The sequence below is a fragment of the Colossoma macropomum genome, unplaced genomic scaffold (assembly GCF_904425465.1).
Source record: "Colossoma macropomum unplaced genomic scaffold, Colossoma_macropomum, whole genome shotgun sequence".
NCBI classification, from domain to species: domain Eukaryota; kingdom Metazoa; phylum Chordata; class Actinopteri; order Characiformes; family Serrasalmidae; genus Colossoma; species Colossoma macropomum.
Genome location: NW_023494804.1, coordinates 21,241,115 through 21,263,873, shown reverse-complemented (window position 1 = coordinate 21,263,873; position 22,759 = coordinate 21,241,115). Strand labels below are relative to the sequence as shown.

At 39.5% G+C, this 22,759-nt stretch overlaps 1 protein-coding gene across 1 annotated transcript; it reads right to left on the bottom strand.

Moving 5' to 3' along the window:
* Positions 1-477: 477 nt before the first annotated feature.
* Positions 478-21,113, bottom strand: urm1 (ubiquitin related modifier 1). The gene is made up of 5 exons (XM_036595469.1): positions 21,049-21,113; positions 13,340-13,410; positions 4,396-4,477; positions 1,488-1,536; positions 478-978 (listed from the first exon to the last, which is right to left on the bottom strand). Exons 1-5 carry the CDS (start codon positions 21,081-21,083, stop codon positions 910-912), a joined length of 306 nt encoding a protein of 101 aa, XP_036451362.1. The 5' UTR covers positions 21,084-21,113; the 3' UTR covers positions 478-909.
* Positions 21,114-22,759: the final 1,646 nt, after the last annotated feature.

The following is a 22,759-nucleotide window of genomic DNA, read 5'->3' as shown; positions in this document are numbered from 1 at the left end:
CACTGATCTCCAAAGGGCGCTATTGCTTCTGTAGGACATGTAGATGAAGACCAGGCATGCCAAACAAACCCTAAAAGAGACATGTAAATGCAGTGTGGTGAAGATATAAGACTAGGCCTTTGGACTGCTACAAAGCAAAGGTTCATGTTCATAATCCAATGGATCAGGGCAAGAGGTGCTAGTAAGCAGCCTGAAGCGGAAAATGCTAACCCACCACCTTCTTCTAAAAAAGGAGATGAAATGACAGTAAGACTTGAGAACTGGAGCCAGAAATCGAAGCTACAAGACAGTGAACTGAACTGTATTTGATTTAAGTCTTTACATTTGACTTTTCTTTGGGCCTCAAGTCAATAAAGCAGGTAATAGCTTTTTTTATACTCCCAAAAAACTGATATCAGTAAAACACATTTTTTATATATATATATATATATATATATATATATACATACACACACACACATACATACATACATACACATAAAAAAATCATATTTATTTATTCAAAACAAAAGGAGAAAAAGGCCCGAAATGATAAACATCCGCACAAATTAGGGTGTCCAAGCATGAACTAATAAAAATGATAATTCGAACGTTCGAGATGGGAGTGATTGGCGGGCCACGTCTCTGGAGAATCCATCTGGACACTGGCTAGACAGAATGACCTCTGAACGCGCCCAGTCTGACCCCATCCATCTAAAGCAGGACAGGTAATACAGGGACTAGTGGACAAACCGCTTGCTTCTGAGCCCACTCTCCAGCAAGAGCCCATCTCAGTGGCTTACGAATCAAAATAAGTCAGGACCAGCTCTCTGGATTGGTTGAGAGGGCTGCTGCTGGATGGAGGATGGGTGGCGTAGAGCTTTGACAGTGAAGCGGTGTGGATATGTGCATAGTGTTCTTTAGAGTCAGTTAACCTCCATGAAGCGTCGAGATGAACACAATGTTGTCCTGGTCCTGAAGCTGGTACTCTAGCTCACCCTGCAGAGTGCACAAAAAAGGCACGAGTTATTTACCGTTAAAAATATATACATACACCACTATCAGCTTTAATGATCCAAGCTGAATATTCCTTAGAAGGCCTTAAAAAGAGAAGCGCTTGTTCAATGTTTATTGCTGGCTGTACAAAAACAAGAGAGAAAAGAAAAGGGGAGGTCAGCCTAAAAGCTATTACAAATTAGATTTACGTCAAGCCATAAATGAGCAGACCGATCCGAACGGACACTCAACTTTAAATCAACGCTTGATTTGTGGGTTTTAGTCGTCATTGACAGTCGTCAAGACATTGACTTTTTCCTCATTGATTGTGTTTCTTTAAATTACAAGCTGATGCCAATACATGTTTTCCTGAAAGAACAACCCAGCCCGACCTTTGCGCATCAGATGAATGGAGAAGGAACCGAACAAAAAGAGATAGTGGAGTGATTCAGGAGGTACAAACACACACACACACACTCATGCATGTGGATATAGGCACACACACTGCTCACCATTAGCTCCCAGTCTGCATCGTTGATCAATACGAGAATACCAGGTCTCCTGTGTAAGGGGGAAAAGAGAGAGAGAGAGAGAGAAAGAGAGAGTCATTTACCTGATGTGGTCTATACTGATAACACTGACATAAAGCAGCTCCCTGACAATGAATAAGAAATGCCAATAGAGAGTGAGATAGGGAGAAAAAAATTACAGTTCCTGTAGTCTGGAATGCTGTATTGGCACATTTAATAGATGATGTAAAGAATTAGTGCTGAACAATTTCTGAAAATCTAAAGGAATATCTAATGGCGATTTTTCTTACCAATATTATGACTGTGATTTAAATTGCGATTATTTTCTAAGTCTGTTCTTTTAGGCCATGAAGACCAGCTTGTCCACGTTTTCAGGTCTGAGGCTTGAATGTTGAATGTGGTCTACACACGCTAGGGTGTCTGTTTGCTTCTGATCGATCTAGCTCATCTACAGGCAGTTCTCAAGCTCCATGTTGTTCGGTAAAATTTCCCCTTGTTAAAAGTTCCCTCACAGAAAGTTATCACATGAAATGATTACGAATACGCTGCCTGAGGCCTGAGACATTGTTTTATGATTATTCTGTGTTAAAAATATATATTTTAACATACGTGCTGGGTGGAGAGGTACTTGCAGGGTATAATGAGGCAATATAGTCCCTAAAGAGAACTAGTATTTTAGTTTCCACCACTATCAACATTACATGTAATATCTTAGATGATGTATAGGTTAATTATTTATTTTGGATGGTAAATGAAATGGCTATATTAGACACCTAATATAAAGACATCTGGGGCGTTAAGGTTCTCTAGAATATATCATTTCAAATAAAAACACTCTGAATGACACTGTTTACAAGTCAACAACTGAAATATGCAGAACATTTGGGGAAAAAATAAAAGAGTTTTCCTTTAAGACAATGTTAATAATATAGGCTATAATTAAAATGGCAGCTCTTGTGATTCTTGTGTAGAATATTGCAATTTTGAAACAAAAACAATTCATTTTCAGCCCAGCAGGATTCACAGATATTGTGTCTGGTTCCCAGATGTGGATTAAGCCTGGTCTAGAACTGAACCACAGTGTCAATGGTAAACTGCGATTCATTTTTTTAATCTGGGCTTTGGCTTCATTTAGGTCTGAGAAACTGGCTCTATATGTCTTGTTTGACTGTAAATGCCACCACATAGTCAAAGACAATTCAAATACATCTACGATAAAGGCACCAGATCCACAGTATACATTATAATACAGCTAGATCACATTCAATATAATGCTGTGGTTAAACTGAGGATTGTCCATTTTGAAATGTCACTAGTTTAGTGATTTGATGCTTCGTCATGCATGGAAAGCCCATGAAAGAAGAAAACCTACGCAGAGGGGAATCCCACCCCTTGCATTGCTCAAGCAATGGGACACAAAGCGCTGAGTGCAGAGTACACTTTACATCAGCTAGGAGAAGCTGAGACTTCTCTCCTCTGTGTAGGAGCAGTGCTTGGCCGAAGGTTACGCATCACATTATAGGACTAAATGGCAACCCTCCACAAAAATGTACAAGTAAGCAAATAGAACCATGCTCCTTGCACTTGTGATATAGGCATTAATTATGGTAAACAATAAATAACAGCTGATTGTAATGCAGTGTTCTTATGCTAATGCATCAAAAAAAAGCGCACACACACACACACACACACACACACACACACACACACATTAGGAATGCACAATGATATTGGAATCATATCAGTATCAGCACATATTTGCTCAAAAAAATATTGGTATCAGATGTTCAAACATTTTAACCCAATATTTGATGATGGATGCAGAACGTTTAGACAATGCTCAGTTACTGTACTAAAATGCCTGCATTTTATTTATTTTACCACATTTGTCACGCTTTAGAAAAAAGAGTAACACTAATTCAAGTTGATCAAGTCCCATTTTTTACATTCTATAAATATTTATGTACTGGCATTGGCAGATATGTACGTGTAAATACTGGATATCAGCATTTGCCCACAGTTCCCATACCAGTGTATCCATAACAAACATATAATTTAATCTTTAGTAATTAGCTAGAAATCTTCAGACACCCTGCCCATATATCTGGAATAAAAGAACACAAACAAAAAAACAAACAAACATACCAAAATGTCAACACTCCACCAAAATTCCACCTGTTCTTCAACTTATTGATAAAATTCAGTACTTCTTTAGGTTAAAGTATAGATACCAGGTGCATCACACATCAACTGTAAATGTGTGTACAGTAATGTTCAAAAGTCAGAGAACAGCCTCTTCCAGTCAAAACCACCAGTAAGTTATTCATTTTTCAGACATTTTTCTGTAGAGATTAGATACAAGATAATCCACTTGACTAAAGAAATGGAAAGTCAAAGGAAACAAAGTACCATTCAAGACCTGGTAGACCACCAAAGGAATCACCTCAGCATTACTGAATGTGTTTGGGATTGGTTGGATTAGGAGAAGCAAAAAATACAACAAACTTCTAAGACTGAACTTTGTAGGTGTGGGAAAATACCCCTGCAGATTTCTTTGAAAAACTGAAAGCGAGTGTCCTGAAAAGAACAGACACTATAATCAAGGTAAAGAGTGGACGCACTAAATACTGAAAAAATGCTCTTTTTTCAGTATTTAGTTACTGATGCCTCTGTGTAATTTTCTGTTAAATATATGTTTTTTACTTTTTCCTAAATGCCTTGTATTTAATGGCAGTTCTGACCGGAAATTAAATAAATGAATGGTGGTCTCTGACTTTTGCCTAGTACTGTATTCATTCAGACATATTTCCGTTGTCAGACATTGACAGTGTGTATTTCCTAATCATGCATGTGCGTGAGTGTATGTGTGTATGTGTGTATTTATACTCACACAGTGTCTCCCTGCACAAAAAGCTCGGGCCTCTCCTTCAGCAGGTTCCCTCGAATCCACGCCAGCAGCTGCTTCATGTCCCCTGCAAGAGTGCCACCGGAGGTCAAAGGTTAGAGGTCAGAGTTCATAGAGACAGCCCTGCGGTCGAAGTGGCGCGACAGAGCTTCGGCCGGGTGGAGGTTAAGGAAAGGCGCGGCGCAGGACGACTGCGGCACTAACGTTCAGCACTGACGCTGTCCAAACACAACTGAAGTCGGGAGGCCTTTGGTTACCGTGGCTTTGTAGCAACAAAGCATTAAAAACATGTGAGCGGTGCTGAAATCAGCGTTTTTAAGAGAACGGGGCGAGAGCAAGGCGGCCCTAGCTGCCCGCTGGTGTGGAGGAGGGCAAGAATGATTGATGGATACAAACCCAACGGCTCCCCATGTTGAAATTCAAATGAAATGGAGGACGTCTGCGACCCTCCACCCAAAACGTGACGGCCACTGTGGAAGCTGAGGTTCATGACCTTTACGGTGAAAGAGCAGCGCGTCGGCCGTCTCCTCCCATTTCGGCGGGAGGTGAAATTACAAGGTTTTTCGATTTGAGGATGGAAACGGTCAAAGAATATGGTCATTTGTAGAAATGCGCTAGACAAGCACTGATTCTGTAGTCACATCAAAAAACGGGTATACCATCACTGTCAGAATTAAAACTTTTTAAAGACAAGAAAAAAATTAATTTCTAATCTGCATTAATGTAACCAACATTATATTCCAAGTCACTTTGGATCATTCTGTCCATTCACAACAAATTGTTCCCACAATGTTAAAGAAAGCTGGCATTTCCAAATGATGTAAAATGACATAAAAAGGAGTGAGGTTTTGTATCAGAACAACAAAATACAAAACCACAATCACACTGTACTGCACTGCGTCAGTGGTAAGCAGTGCGGTGGTAATGTAAACATCACAAAATGGAGCGTATGTGCTTTGACGATGCTGACTTGTGATGGAGAACGAGCGTGTGTGTGCGCTCAGGCTATTCCACTAACAATGGCGGAACAGTCGGTAAGTCTGTGGTCCAGCATCAAGCTCACCATCAACACAGCATCATCAGCCATCTCCGGATTGAACCACTTTCCTCCACAAAAGAGGGGTGAGGGCGATGCAGGAGGAGTAATAGAGCAAGGGAGTGCAGTAGAGAGAGAGAGAGAGAGAGAGAGAGAGAGAGAGAGAGAGAGAGAGAGAGAGAGAGAGAGAGAGAGAGAGAGAGAGAGAGAGAGAGAGAGAGAGAGAGGAAGGTGGGGTGGAGAGAAGAAAAAAGAACCTATAGAACAGAATTAGTTATACGTTACAAATTAATTTGCTTTCATTAGATGACAGAAGGAAGTGTGGTAAGCCAGCAAGCTTGCAGTGACTAACATTATTTGTCCATAAAGGTGACTATACTGTGTGTATACGTTTGTGTGTGTGTGTGTGTGCGTGCGTGCGTGCTCTAAAAAGGACGGACTCTGTGCTTCTGATCTAAGGGTCCTCCATATGAAAAGCAATTAGTCTTATCAGGAGGGTGACAACAGAACCTAAGCTTTGAAACACAGATCAGTCAGCAGTCAAATAGCAGCACCTTTAACACGCACCACAGTGGTTAGCTGTTCTCCTACGTATGTGCAACCAAACAGAACCCCTACTATGATATTATCACATTATCACTACTACATTATTAGAGCTATTGAAACCCACAGTGTCAAAGAATTGTATTATTACATTATTACTATGCTATTACAGTAAATAGAACACAATATTAAAAACTGTATTATTACATTATTACTACTACTCTACATCTACTAGAACCCACACTATCTAAAACTGTATTATTACAGCAAATAGAACCCTCACTGCATTTTTACTACTACATTACAGCAAATAGAATCCACACTTTCAATCATTATGTGACTATATTACTACTACATTAGTAAAGCAACTGGAACCTACACAAAAAAATAATTTACACATTATTACTACTACATTATTATTTAACAATTAGTGCAGACAGCACAATCTGATTGGCTGAGAAGTGTTCTACACTTGCTGTTATTTGTGATAAACGCATTTTTAAAATAATAACTATAATGACAATAAGCACAGGCTACTAGGTAATGACTCCTTTTATGCTGTAGCTAACTTTCTGTTAATTTCTACACTCTTAAAAAAAGAGCCTTTTTAAAAATGGTTCTACATAGCACCAAAAAGTGTTCTGCTATTGTTGTGAGCTTGATATCCTAACAATAGAAGAACGCTTTTTGGTGCAACATAGAACCATTTCTAAGAAGGATCTATATAGAAGAATTTTTCCACCCTGCAAAGAACCATTTAAGCATTTAATGGTCTTATATAGAGCTCATTCTAAACAGAACCATTCCCTTTACTAAAGAACCCTTGAAGAACCATCATTAAAAGTGAATTTTAGCTCATTAAGAAAACAATACATTTGCTAACTAAAAATAGTCTCTGAACATGTCCCTGACCATAAGCAAGGGCTTCGGTCAGCAGCTGTGAGGGCAAAACAACTGAACAGACTAGAATTAGCCAGAAAATCATAGCACCGTTTGGCAAACAAGACTGGCTGTGAAATGTTTTACTGACTGAAAAAAACATCCAGGTTAATCTGGCAAATACTGAAAAAACTGAGCTGAATCTGATATTGTGAGAGTTTTACGGTTCTATCTTAAACACAAATGACTGCTACCTTTTGGCCAGAAGGAAGTGCCGATTTCAAGAACATTTGATACATAATTCAAGGCTTTCCTGCTTTACTTTGTTGTTGTATAAAAGCAATAAAACACTTGAGGTTGTGTGTTATTGTGAACAACATCACAGCTAGGATGATCTCTTATGTTCTCATCTTTGGTTTGGGCCTGCAACCGAATCAGAGCCATGATGTTATTTTCGATAACACACTTCCTCTTGTGTTCTACTGCTTAATTAGATCATGTTGAAATAGTAAAACATCTTGTTGGATGAAGCCTTTTTATATCATCTCACTGTTCCGCCCTGCAATTCTGTTTTGCTCCAGTAACTGAGAAACTATTTTGTGATGAACTTGAACTATACTGAATTCAAGGTATGCCAAAGAAGGCATTATAACACCTTGCCCTTTCAGCTAAAACCCATCATGGGACTATGCAACACCCACACATTCTGTACCACACACAAATGGCTGGACGAAACCATGCTTGTGCATGCAGCGTCCAGCACTAGCCGCCAGACTGTCAGGCTCATGTAGCCGGAGAAGAAGGGGGACAGCTCCAGTCTCTGGTGGGCTCTGCAGTGGCTGAGAGACCAGGAGAACACGAGCGAGGGGGAGGGGGGGTGCTGGGAAGCCCTCATGTGTTTGAGGAGACATGATGACGTGCCACTGCTTCAACACAGCAGCCGCCATTGATGCTGTAGTTTGCGTGATAAACCTTTTGTCAGGGTGCGCTGTCTAGTAAACAATATATAGGCTAATAAGTGAATGAATAAGTTGATCGTGGTTAACCATTTTGGAAAACTGTGCACAGCTACCAACTCGTGCGTCTGATTTGTTACGGTACCTCCCTCTGTGTTCCTAATGATACACAAGACTAATGTGCAGTGGCTAGTAGGTGTTGATATTTACACTGTTGCTGTAGACATTAGGGGAGGGCAAAGCAAAACTAACATCAGTATGTTTGAATTTTAGAAGTATAATGATACTAATATCAATTATTTTTCATAAATATGCTGTCAGGGACACTCTAGCAGCTTTGTCTTCATGTACAGACAGGGTTTTCACATGGTCAAAAAGGATGCTGGTGCTTCTACGTATAGTTATATGTCTTTTCAACAAAAAATGTACAGTATTCTTTGTAATTTAAGCTCAGAAACAAAACAGTTTGTGCAATTTGTTGTTCATTTTTGGGCTTAATTCAGTTGTTGAGATGTAAACAAAGTAATTCAGAGCGGTTTTATGTGGAATTGTGTATTGTAAAGAAACTGACAGGCTCAGATGTCTTACAGTGAAGGTGTCAGGAACCAGGGGTAGCAATGTCTACAACACAAATATAGCCACTTTGGTGCTATATAGAACCATTTTAAATGACCGTATATAACCCTTTTTTATTGTTAGGGATGGACTATTTGATGCTGCAAAAAAACAGTCAAATTGTTCTGTTCATGTTCCATATACAAGCACTGCCTTTATTAAAGAGCTCTTGAAGACCCATTTTTAGGAGTGTATTGTAAGACAATGTCTTGTAACTATGTGTTGTTAATGCTTCAGACGTCTGGTTCTTAACACCACCACTGCAAACAATTCTGACTTGATAAGCTTCTCTAGAATGGATCATTTCACATCAAACCACTCTGAATGTTTACATCAGACAGAATCACACAGAAATTATGAAAAAAAACAGGAATTCCCTTTTAACACAATATCAGCTTATGAAAATTGTAATGTATAACAAAAGGCACTGAAAACTATACATTAATGAATATTACTCATGAGATCACAACAGGACAAGAAGAGGATGTAGTGTAGTAAAGGCACCAGTGCAGTTCTATTCAGTGGGCAGCTGTACTGGAGATGGAGCTTTTAGGACTGTCAGCACTAGTGTGTGTGAGAGGAGTATATATGTGTGCGTGTGCCTTGCTTAGCTGCGAAAGGCAGGGGGCGAGCAATAGAGGCTGTTTCAGGTTAATTGGATCGCTGTCAGCCTCCTCAGTTGTGTAACGATCGCTGTACCTTGCAGGCCGGCTAGCCCCACACTCCGGCACCTATAAAGAAGAGTGATGCTCACCCCAGCGCAATGTCCAGGCAATGAATATTGACCCGCACCAAAAATCAGGGGGCTAAAAACAGAAGCAATCACTTCTGCCCTCATCGTTCCTCCGCTGGAGCAACTTTTAATAACAAATGTAATAAAAACCATGCGCTAGAACCTGCCTTCCACAGAAAAGAAAAATGTTTGAAAATTTGCAGGTTCCATTGGGCAGAGCTAATGGTGGACAGGATGTCCAACATCTTAATCAATCTTTTATCCAACGCTGAGAGGAGAACGCATTGGAGGAGTGAGGGACGGAATGGAAGGGAGGAGGTGGTCTGCGTCACCGCGCTAAGGTGCATGCTGGGATATCGGCTGTGAGGGAGGGAGAAGGCGCGTAGCGTAGCGTAGTGCAGTATAGCGTAGCGGCTAAGCTAGCATTTGCTTTCTCTCCTTTTTTGTATCCCAAGCATTATCACCATTATTATCTGTGGGTGGGAGGGGATGAAGTTATTCATCATGGCAGCGATATGAGAGACGCCTTCGTTTCTATGACAACTGTGGTGCGTATGTGTGTGTGTGTCCAGCACCACAGGACTCGGCCTTACTCATCAATCACAGGGATTTGGAGCATAAGACAGAAATTTAGGATGGGATGGGATGGGGAGGGGTGGGATTACGACGGACCCCCAATGTCAGTCTGAGAAATCGCAGCCAGTCATCCATGACACAGGCAAATATCTCTTACTCACACAGACACGGACACAGGAGTTACAAGGTCATCCCCTGGCCCCAGTAAGGTCTCTCTGGCCACATTCCCCCCTTCAGTCCACTTTTGTGGACAGGTTGTCGTGGAGACTCCAGTGCCATGGAGATGACCCCACCGTTGTTAGTGCTGCTGTTGTTTTATGGAGGTGAAGACACAGAGTAAAGCACAACCATTTCTGAGTGTTCACTAATGCAGAAAAGGTTCTGATCACTACGGTTGTAGTTTAATACAGTTGCATGCAAAAGTTTGAATACCCCGGTCAAACTGTGTGTTATGTTCTCTTAGAAAATCAACAAATGTTTGTACAGGGAACTTAAATATGACATTATTCAGCAGACTTTGACACACTTGATAAGTGTAAGATATTTGAAAAGAAACTACTAAAGAAATAAAATATGAATTGTGTCATATCAAATATGATAAAATATGATTTGAAAATAAAGTATGTTTTCTGAACATTAAATTCAGAAAATAAAAGGTAATTGGGCCTTAAAATGTGCGGTTCTCTGTAAAGGATGTGTACAAACATGTAATTTACCCAGGGGTGCCTAAACTTTTGCACCCAACTGTACTACAGGCGCTTATGCATGCTTACATGTCAGGCTTGTTTTTGTTATTAATCTTAAAGGGCCCATATCTTACATTTTTCTTGCTTTTTGTATTTTCCCTGAGATCCACTTATAACGTTTGTGTGGTTTTACATGACCATTTTCCTATCTCTCTTTATCTGTGGCTTTAGAACTGATATATACATATATATATATATATATATATATATATATATATATATATATATATATATATATATATATATATATATATATATATATACATACACACACACACACAAATAAATGACCTCTGTTCTGACTGGCTGGCTTCTATTGTTCCTCATTCAAAATTCTGTTCGGAACGAAATGCTCCTTATAACTTCAGTGTGAATGGGTGGAAATGAACTGCTTTAGGCTGAATAGATGGATATGTAAATGTGTTGGATTTCGTGAGGTCACAAAAAAATGTATTTAAGATAGTTTTGTTTTTGCTGATTAGTTTCCATATACGGATTGTATGGATTGGGGCTTGAACATTAACTTTTGTTCACATCCGATCATTGTCGACTGGTACTCAAGGTTTCACTAACGGCATCTGAAAAAAAAAGAGTGGTATCATGCCATCACTACTTATAGTCAGCTCTGACTTATTACTCAGTAAGCACTTTAAAATGAATGTGCAAATTATGTAGTTATGCGAGTGAGGAACCAAAGTGTGCACTTACATAAGTTTAAGAGGTTAAACACTATTTTACTGATGTAGAACCAGACTACTGAGTGACCAAACATGAGGCTCTACCAAGCAGGGGGAGATCTCTAAAGAACTATCCAGCAGTGGGTAGTAACTAGTTACAATTTCTCAGATATCAAGAAAAATTGGACTGGATGGATTCATACTTTCCAATTTTCAAATGACTTTTACTTTGTATTTTGTGCAAACTTGTGAGGAAACTAATCTACTTCTTATTCAGTTACATTTCAGTCTTTAACATTTAGCTACAACTTGTTTAAATTTGTTTCATTTCTTAAAGTTAGTGACAGTGTCTATACTGCCTTGTGATTGGTCACACCTCTGATTTTTTGAGGTTTATTAATTTATTTTTAAAAAGTGCATCAGAAAGAGTAGAATAAGTTGAACAAACTTTCTATGCTGATAGATGCTGGACGCATCACAGCAGTTCTACGGGTCCCTGCTACTTTAGTACTTTTGCTCATGCTATTATTTTTTACTTGAGTCATTATTTCACAGAAGTAACGGTACTTTCACTCAAGTACGGCTTCAGGCTCCCCACCTCTGGGAATCCGTCTCAGCTCTAAGGCAGAATTTGCTGGCCACTCTCACCCTCGGCACCACTTTCACCCCGATGCCCCACCAGGAAGCCTGTAGGAATCTGAAAAGGGAGGGGGCAGTGAGGCATTCGTCCTGCCACCCCCCCCCAAAAAATGATTGCACACAAAAAAAAGGCCTTGGTGCTTTGTCACCACCATCCCTCCCTTCTTTGCTAGGCCTCCTAGTGCCCCTACCCCGCTCCATACCTTTCCAGTGACCCTGGCGCTGGGCATAAAAGACCCATCAACAGTATCACTGGCTGCATTTACAAGTGAAAGAGGCTCAATAATGGAGCAGTTAGAGAGAGAATGGGCGAGCCTGAGGAGGCTCACAGATGTTGGTGGTGTACGGAGGGGGAGGAAGAGGGAGGTGGATGGAGACAGAGGGCTGAACTCTATTGTTGCTGAGCGAGAGAGAGAGAGAGAGAGAGAGAGGAAGAAAAAGAAAGAAAGAAAGAAAGAAAAAGAAAGAAAGAAAGAAAGAATATAGGATATATATATATATATATATATAAGGATATTAGAAAAGGGAGAGAAAGACAAATGAGGAAGTGCGGGAGGGAAAGAGAAGGAAAGAGTAAGACAACTTGACAGAAAGAAAGAAAAAAAGCCAGAAAAAAAAGAAAGTAAAAAAGGAACAAAGAAAGAAAGAAAAAAAAAGACAGAAAAAAACAGAGAGACAGAAAAAGAAAACGAGAGCAAAAAAAACTGAGAGAAAAATGAAAGAGAGAGAGACAGAAAGAGAGGAAAGGAAAATGATGGGGAAAAGAGAGAGAGAGAGAGAGAGAGAGAGAGAGAGAGAGAGAGAGAGAGAGAGAGAGAGGGGAGAAAGTGAAGGAGACAAAAGAAGAGGAATGGGGTGATTATTTTTCAAACCCATGTTTGATGAGAGCAAACCAACACTGGGCCAACGTTGGCTCAGCAAAGAGGCCGAGGAGGCAGGGCTGGGCTGGAGAGCAGGTGTCCAGGGGAGCGTGTGAACCAGGGCTTGTGGAGGTCAGAGAGAGAGAGAAAGAGAAGATAGAGAAATGGAGGGAGGGAAAGAAGCACCGTTTGGGATAGAAGGAGGACTGAAAAAAGATGGGTGTATGCATTGGCCACATGATAGAATGTGTTTTGTGCTTTGGTAAAAGGCGTAAAAAAGGCTTTCTTCGGCTGCAGCAGGGACGAGGGCAGCGCTGACATTCCACTACCCTTTCTTCCGCCTCCAGGAGAGACAGGGGTCGAGATGTATGGAACTAATTAAGTGATCAATACTGGGAATTGTCAGGAATTGATTTGTTGGCGAGAGAGAGAAAGGGGTGAAGTCCCTTCTGAAGTTATGAGGAGGTCCAATCATTTCTAATAGTTTCACTGAGGAATTTATGCCATGCTAATTTGAGGTTATTTTCAAGTCAGCGTGATTGAGTTCACTCGTATAAATCATTTTTTCCTTTCTATTTCAGTAAAACATCATGAGCCATCTGGTAGTGTGACATTTTAACACAAGCCTTGAGAAGAAGAATGTGTTGATGTACTTTTGACTGTACTCACAGGGATCTGATTGGCCAGGCAGTGTCACATGGTGGTCCTTCACTCCATCAAACAGGAGTTCAGCCCCTCCTCTGAAAAGAAGAACACAATGGAAGAATTATAATTTGAAAAATTAGGACATGGCAACTGTTTAAATCAATCAGATGGACATCAGAGGTTAAAAAGTATTCTACCTGAGGACCATGGAGCTTTCTTTTTTTCGCTTCTTAACAGAAAATCATCAGCAAGAAGACCCAATTCCACCAATTTCTTATGCCTTATACACAAAGTACTTGCTTTATAGCATTGCCATTGGAATAACATTTTTTTTCATTTTAGTACATGAAAACTCCAGCTGCCATTTCATGATGAATAGACCAATAGAAATAGTCCAAAATTACTTGAACAAAAATCTTTATACTTTAAAGTCCATTATAGTAATTTTATTTTGAACTATCTCCTGAAAAGTTACTGTTTTAGAGGTTTTGTTCCAACAGCAATGACATACAATACCTGCAATACAGTTGCACATGATCACTTTGTGATCATGCTGACAGCAGGTAATAAGTTAAGGAGCTTTAGATAAAGAGAAAGTTGCAAATGAAAGCATCTCTGGTTCCCCTACAGAGAGAGGTCATTGAGATTCATTGGAAGAAGTGATCGTCCAACAAAAGGATGAGTTCCTCTTGTCCCCGGTCGATTCAGTCATTAGGATGACTAGCTCTGGCTATTGTTACCCAACAGGAAGCTCCATCTGCTCCAACAAGAGACCCTGAAGATGCCTTCACTAAAGCAATGGTCACTAACTCTCCTCCTGTATCTGCCATCCTGCAGAATTTATTTATAAGTAACAATTATCTCTATAATCACTTAACCTGTCAACTATTCTCCAGTTAACTGACTAATCAAGCTTTGGTTGCTCTCCCATTGCTGATGTCCAGATGGCCAAAGCACTGTTTATGTGACAAGAAACCTTTTTGGTGCAAAAAAGCAGACGCTACATCGCCCCCTAAACTTTTGCAGTCTACTGCAATCTGCTGGAATGACCTTATCGCTGTTGTCGGAAGAAAACCTCGTATCTCCAAAATGATAACTTTAGGAGAAGAAAAAACCTACTTTACTTTTAATGTAAGTCAGTGGAACCAGACTTTTTTCATTTTAGGTCATTTCTTTTATACCATTCATCATGAAATTTACATACAATGTAATGGGTAACAGGTATCTTCAAATAATGTAAAAAACTGAAAAACGTAAAAATGGAGATTCGAGGTTTTCTTTCAACAACAGCGATATGTATTATTTCATGTAATCCTTGTCCTGGTGACCCCATGCTCAGCACATTTTTGTGTTTTCCCTTCTCTACACGCATGGCCCAAACACTGCTTGCTTGCTAATTAGTTAATGAGATGAACTAAGTCTGCTATCTAAAGACAAAGCACAAAAATCTGCAGTGTGGGGTCACCAGGACTGGGATTGGGAACCTCTGATTTAAAGCACGAGCGCCTGTATTCCATCCTGGTGATCTACTGCCTTGGTAAGTTTATTGCCAACAAACCTGATGGAAAACTACACCAACATGAACCTAGCAGCCGAGGTAGGAGAGACTTTGCTAGCACTGGTATACGAAGGCTTCTTCTCAGTTCTCACTCACACACAATCAAGATGGCGAGCACGCTGTACTGACACAACGTGGCTTACTGATATAAACAAATGTTTAAAAACTTTTAAACTCATATAGTTACAATTTGTATTACATCATTCCTCTGGTGCCTCTGGTATCCTTAGCTTTAAGGCACAGTTTATGGTAACTATATAAGAATTCAATTAAAATTGACTTTAATAGTGCTTTTTACAGCTGTCAGGGTCACAAGGCAGCTTTCCAGAAATCAAGATCCAAGCCAGGACTAGGATTGGGAACCTCTGATTTACAGCAGGAGTGCCTGTACCTAGTCCTGCTGATCTACCGCCCTGGAGAGTTTAGCGCCAACAAACCTGATGGAAAATTACACAAACCTAGTCTCGTGGGGCCAGGCGAGAACAAGCATGATAGATTTTGGCCAACTATGTGTTATTAGGGTGTAAAATTCCTCAACAAACCCAATGCTTGGTGAAAGCAGAGCTCCAAGTCGGAAGCAACAGTGTGCTCATCAACACTGTCCAACAGACAACAGGCCTGTCGTTAGCACATGGATGTAATGTAAGTTGGTGTGACTAAAAACTAACCCAAAAAACTCCAATTATGTATGTAGATGTGTGTCGCAAGAGAAACATCAGCTCTTGCTAGACAAAGTTTTTATTAGTTGATGTTAGCTAGTAGAATTTGGGGGTGGATTTTAGAAAGGGGCTTACATCCAGCACCAAAAGTCTAAGTTGTTCCTAGATGTGTTTTCTCATCACAAGACTACATCCGGCCCAAAAGACACCAGTAGCCTATATCTTTATATACAATATAACATCCCACAACCAGCGAGGTCAAGTTTATTTAATAATTGTTGCAAGATTAGTGTTAACCCTAATCCACCACACCTGATCGACTATTTGAGGTCCCAATATTTGAACACTGAAATCACCATTCGGGTCTTTGTTACATTTCATCACAAGAACACAAAGAAATCCTAATAGCGAAACACAGTGGTTTTGATGGTATTTGCAAGTATGTTATGTTACACTTTGCTACTCTGAAAAGTGTGTTCATGCATGTTGTTAAGGACGTGACTGAAAAGGCAGCGATAACATGGCTGTATCATTAACTACATTAGCTACTTAAGCTAAAGTAAGCTATGAAAATACAAATAACATGTTGGCAAAACATTTACAGAGACAAGTCCTCATCAGCATCCAGCATGACACTAGTTTTCTCTGTTAGCTCATAAGCTCATCTGAGGAGACCTTTGTTTCTCACCCAACACAAAAACCTACCGATTTCCCGCAGCTGTTTTTGAATAATAACATGTTTTTGAGTGTATTTTGTGTGCTTCTGTATTGTTGTGCAACACCAGAGCAGTCACCTAAAAAAGGTAACTGTTTTTTTCCCTTAAAAGATATTCATTTATGAAATTAGGTGGAATGCACATCCCACGTCTCAGCGGGAATGCTGCAGTTGAGATAGAAGAGACCTTGCGAGCAGTGGTACATGAAAGCTCCTCCTCAGTTCTCACTGACACACATTACTGACACATCATGGCTTACTGACATAAACAAACGTTTTAAAAACTTTTCATTTCACAATTTGTTTTACATCTTTGCTCTGGTGCCACAGCATCTGACCATTTATAGTTGCTTTTTTGAGCATAAAGGCCACTTTCAAAGGATCTTGACAACCTTCAGTGACGTGACGGCTGAGAAACACAGCCTTTCTCTGCTGTATCCTTAGTTTTGAGACACAGCTTATGACAACTACATTTCACTTCGATTAAAATTTGTTTTCATAGTGCTTTTTACAGCTGCCACGGTCACAAGGCAGCTTTCCAGAAATCGAGGTCCAAACCCCAAGTGAAGCAAACCTTGAGAAGAACAGAGACTTAAAAGGGCAACCCATCCTCCTCTGATCAATACCGGGTATCAAAGCAGTAACAGAACAAAACAGAAATTTTGCATTGGACTTGAACATGGAAGGCACAGTTTAAAAAAAACAAAAACAAACCATGTTCACCATAGCTATTGACCAAAGACTTAAGATGGTGGTATAAATTAGAAACCTCTACATGATGTCTGAGATCAAAGCCTTAATCAGAAATTGCCGAAACTGCTCTACAACCACCTCGGGTCTGGTGAATATGATAACAAAGAGCATGGCAGACCAGTTTAAATTCCACAAGATCGAACTGTGTTTGGTCTTCAGCTGGGAAAAGAGCGAGTGAAGGAAAGCAAATAAGCGACTGAGAAAAAGAGAGTAACTGCAGACATTCGAAGAAAGATTCACATATTTGGGCCTCCTTCCATCTTTGCTGATATATATCATTGCTGTCAGTCAAAAACCTTGCATAGCCAAAATAGCAACTTTTCAAGAGAAGGACAAAACATTCTAAACTTTCAATGTAAGTTAATATAAAAATAAATATTCTAGCAATTTTGAATCACTTCTGTTGGTCCACTCATCATGAATCTTAAGCAGAGTGTAAGGAACAGCTTCAGATTATGCCCAACCTGACAAAAAAATGGAGATGCAAGGTTTTGTTCCATCAGAGACGACATACATATTTACAGTCAATAAAGGCTCAAATATGAGGTTTAACGAATCCAGCAAACGGTGGTCTATGAAAGCGAGATGGTGTTGATGTTAGTGAAGCAGCACGTCAGCGAGAGATGCAGCGAGCGAGAGACTCATGTAGCAGGTGCAGGCTCCATAAAGAGCGCTCACATCTCTTGGAGAATGCACAGTTGTCCTCCAGATCCTCAGGGTTGGCCGGCCGCCCGCGTTCGAGCCGTCCAGAGAGACACTGCCACATCAAGCCTGCATGCCAGGGTCAGTAAGGCTACTCTCAAACACCATCTCTCTTTTTTCCGTAGAGAATGACAGAGGATTCTGTGATGACTTAAATGCTGGGAGGTCTTTTATATGGTGCCAAATGTTAACTTTTTACTTCATGCTTGACCTCAATCTATGGTTTGTTCTGAGGGTAACAAGCAGTGGCTAGCATCTCTGGCCGTCATGGTCAAAACGAATGCTAAATGTTGTACACCGAATGAAGACAAATGGTAGGATGATGCAGTCCCTGTTTTTTTGAGGACAGTTTCTGATTTAAAACACACTGCACAATCAAAACGTCTGCCTGGAACAGTCCAACAGTCTGCCCTTCAAGTAAAATTAAAATGTGTCACATAAAAATGAATAAATAAGGTGATTTCTAAAGGTCAAAACAGAAAAAAAACACTGTCCACCAAAAATGACATTTTTCAATTCTTACAGCTTGCCATATGCGATCATCTACTGGTCCAACTAGGCTACAAATACATAAATATATTTAATACAGGTATTTGTTTATTTAAAAACCTGTTTATATTTCTAAATATAATTGAAACTCAAGCTAACAACACATTTTGCAGAGCTGATTGTAAAAACAAATACTCTCGCTTAAAAGTCAGAGTAAGTCTAGACTATTAAAGCAGCTAACCTGGCAGCGCTGTGCTCCAAGCTGGATAACACTACGTTATTCATTACCCTACTGTAATAACTGATGCCCTGGTAGACAATGATAAGAAAAAAAGAAAATTAAAATATCAAACTGGCTTAAAGCATGTGACAAGTACGACTCAGTTTAGTACAGAGACGAAAAACACAGGACAGATAATACAGTATGGAAATTCATACACGGAAAGATTTTTATATGGAAAAGGCAACAAAATGCTTTATGCCTGTATTCTTTTCACAATTTTCACAACATTTTAGGCTTGTTCTTAATTCTTATGTTTGTTCTGTTTTCTTAGGCTCATTCTTAAGTCTTTTACTCATTTCTTAGGTGTCTTCATTTGTTTGGGCACTGTTCGTGTTACTTAAACTTATTCTCGAATGGAGAGTTGGCTGTCCAGTGAGCTATGAGTCTGAACACCAACACAAAACACATAAAAATATAGCTGCTTTCACATCTGCTCAAGCTTTTACATACTGCATAACATACTCCAACTTTTCAAGTACAGCATAGTCGTATGTAGACATTTGAACACCTCTGGTGTTTTGTTGATTTTCTAAGTGAAAAAAGTTAACACCTCCTCTACAGGGAACACACTTGAATATTGCATTATTCTGCAAATTTTAGTGCACCATTTTTATTTATTTGCAAATTTTTGCATATTGGAAAAAATAAAACATCTAATATACAACATGTCTTAACTTTTGCACAGCCTACAGTTTGTTTTATTTTTTCCCCAATATTTAAATACAGCAAATAAACAGTAATTGTGCATTAAAATGTACAGAAGTGTGTTCTCTGTAGACGATGTGTTTTGTTATTTGACCATATCATGTTTGAAATAAGCATGCTGCACGGCAGTGAAAGCAACATGTATGAAAGACAAAACAAATTCATTTTGGACTGAAAAAGGTGTTTAAGTAATGCAGGGCACAGCAAAAAACACACTACTGATTATTATGTAACACTATGTAACTCACTACATAATCTGTTTGTAGAACATTATTCAAAGTGACTGTCACATGTTCTGTTTTCTATGTTCATACAATGCTTTGGCAAATGAAAGATATTCTGATCCTGGTTATTGACATTCTGTGGAGAAGGAGTTTTCTTAAGTATGAAGGCGCTCAAAGAAGCATTTACTTGTATTCTCTGCAGCTCAAATCAAGCTGGTATTGTTCTCTCTCTAGTGTACGCCTCAGAGCATTAAACCTTATAAAATGACACCTGCATTCACTTAAGACAGTGAAGTAAATGGTTAGGATAAATAGAATAATGACTAAATTAAATGTTTTGACTTTTTTGAAGTTAAGGCAGTGTGCAAACTGAGTAGTCTCTGTCATTTACCCACAGATATCTTATCCTGTGCCAATCAGCCACAAACATTACAGACATCCTGTGGTAAAATTACCCCATATCCCCATGGAAAAACTAGTCTTGTCCAAATAGTACTAAAGTTCTAAAAAGGTACCACTTACTGTCCATATATGGAAACAGACCATTTGTAATTCACTGTTTTTGTGATATTGCAAAAACAAACACACTGAATTCAGAATACAGCAGTTTAGTCTTGCCCACTCACACTGAAGGTATGTAGACTGCTTTCTAAATGAGGCACAATACAGGACAGTCAACCAGAACTGGACTGACATTTATCAGTCATAAAGGCACAAAAACAAACAACCTGTTAAATTCTAAAAGATAAAAAGAGGTCGTAAGTTTTTGGTACATGCAAAAGTTTCCACCAATAGAAAATAACTTACATAGCCATTTAGTAATCATAATAATGAGAAAGTTTTCTATAATTACAAGGTAGTATCTCATAATAATGAGGTTCAATCTCATATTTATGACTTAGCATCTCATAATTATGACTTAGCATCTCATAATTATGACTTAGCATCTCATAATTATGACTTACTTTCTCATAACTATGAGATGGTTTTCTCATTATTATGAGATGGTATGTAATGAGTATGAGTCATAATTATGAGATAGAATCTCAATTTATGAGACAGTCATGAGCAAGCCATAATTATCAGATGCTGTCATAATTATGCAAAACATTTTCATTATTATGACTCATTAAATAGCTAAACATTTTTAACTAGTGGCAGAAATAATACATTCAGGCAGAAGCAAAAAATTATACATACAAAAAAAAACAAAAAAAGTGTAGGATATGGGTCATCAAAAGCTATTTCAGAGCACTGTACAGAATATGCTGTAATGCGCAAGGTGGTGTGTTTTTACCCTCTCCACCCTCTGTTTTCTTCTCTTCTCTTTTTGTTTTACTCCTCATAACCTCCAAAAACATTCTCAGCAATCAAACTTTAACACTCAACACCTGAACTAAACTGGCCACAGCAGCGCTGGCCCCAGGATTAGCGACTCAGTGTCAGAGTCTGAACAGACAGCAGTGGAAACATCACAGAGCCCCAGCTGCTCCGTCTGAAACAGCGCCTGTTCTGCTCTTTAACCCAAACACAGAGACGGACACTGTCCTGCAGGCGAGCTAACGCCGTGCCGAGTGCAGGGAAGCTCGGCTGAGTGACTGTAAACGCTTTCCACGAGAAAAACACAGAGGTAAATCACACCAACCCGAACTCCAGATGGACCGCTAAGGGCGCCGCCATGTTGCCGCTCTAACAGGAAGCAGTCACGCGTCCTCACCGGAAGGAACGCCTTCATGAGCGCGGCGCTCTTCCGGTGAGTCAGAGAGGTACCTGAGAACACGGAGTTACTGTATTAGACACTTTTAAGTCCTCTTAACTCCACATTCACATTCAAGATATGAAGGACATACACAGGAGTCTATATATATATATATATATATATATATATATATATATATATATACATACACTGATAGGTATATAAGAATAGCCTGAAGTAGAGGGACCCTTTCTGTGTTGGGTAATTTTCCACAGCATGACTAAAATAAAAAATTTGAAATGAATGGATAAAAACTGAGAAAAATAATCTCAACATGTTCACACTAACACACATAACCTCACACGCCAAGGCTTAACAAAGGCAAAAGCATGAAAAGGAAATCAGCAGGCTGAAACCAAGAGGAGAGAGAGGGAGAGAAAGAGAGAGAGAGAGAAAGTGGTGGGGGTGAAAGCACACACAGGTGTCTTCCTCATTTGACACAAACTGATTAAAGCAGTTATAGCTGATTATATGTAAAATAGACGATCTACATACACAAATGAAAAGAAGAAAAATAGAAGTATTGGTTCCAAAACTGTAAGCTTTTATTTTTTTTATTCTGTTCAAAATAATAAAGTAAAGCTGTACGTGTGCTAATTTCCTCTGATTGCTGTTTATAATCATATAGTAGTAATGCTAGCCGCCCCCCCACACACACACACTATGTTAAATTCAGCAAATAAACAGTAATTGTGCACAGAAGTGTGTTCTCTGTAGAGGATGCGTTAACTAATTTTCACATAGAAAATCAACAAAACGTAATTTGACCAGTGGCCTTTGCATACAACTGTCTCCATCAGATAAACAGCATGGGTCTGGATGTGTAGCTGTCAAAAAGCCTCCCTGAGAAAAGGAAATCAAACAAAGAAACTGCTGGTGTTCTCAGATCAATGGACTGACCACCCCAGAGTCCAGACCTCAGCATCGCTGAATGTGTTTGGGATTACTTGGATTTTGAGAAGCAGAAAATGCAACCAACTTCTAAGACTGAACTTTGTGTGTAAAAAGATCCCTGCAGATTTCAATGAAAAACTGAAAGTGAGTTTCCTGAAAAGAATGGAAGCAGTTATAAAAGCAGTGAAGAGTGGACACACTAAAGACTGATAAATATTTAAAATATAAAAACTGATAATATATTTAGCTGTTGAGGCTTTGAGTACAGTTCTGTAAAAAATATGTTTCCTGCTTTTTTTTTCCCTCATACTGAAAAGCAAATAGGTTGTATTTAATGGCTGTTTTGATTGGAAATTAAATATAAATGAAGGGTGGTCTCTGACATTTGCTCAGACTGCATAGACTGTATGTGTATGTATATATACATATATGTAGACAGGAAGTGCAGAATATGCTGATGCATCAAAAGCGTTGTTCCCCCTACAGTTCTCCAACACTCACACTCTTTTTCTCTTTCTCTCTCCACAAACTCCCTGAGCCTCCATCATATTACTGACAGGTCTGTCCCAATCGGGGGTGAGCAGATTGAATTGCAAATCTTGTGCCTTCTGTTGCCGTCCGAAGCCGCGCTGGCCCTTTGCAGTTGGCCATTCATGTGGTAATGTGGAGTGTGAGGAGGAGCTGGAGAGGGCTGAGGGGGGCC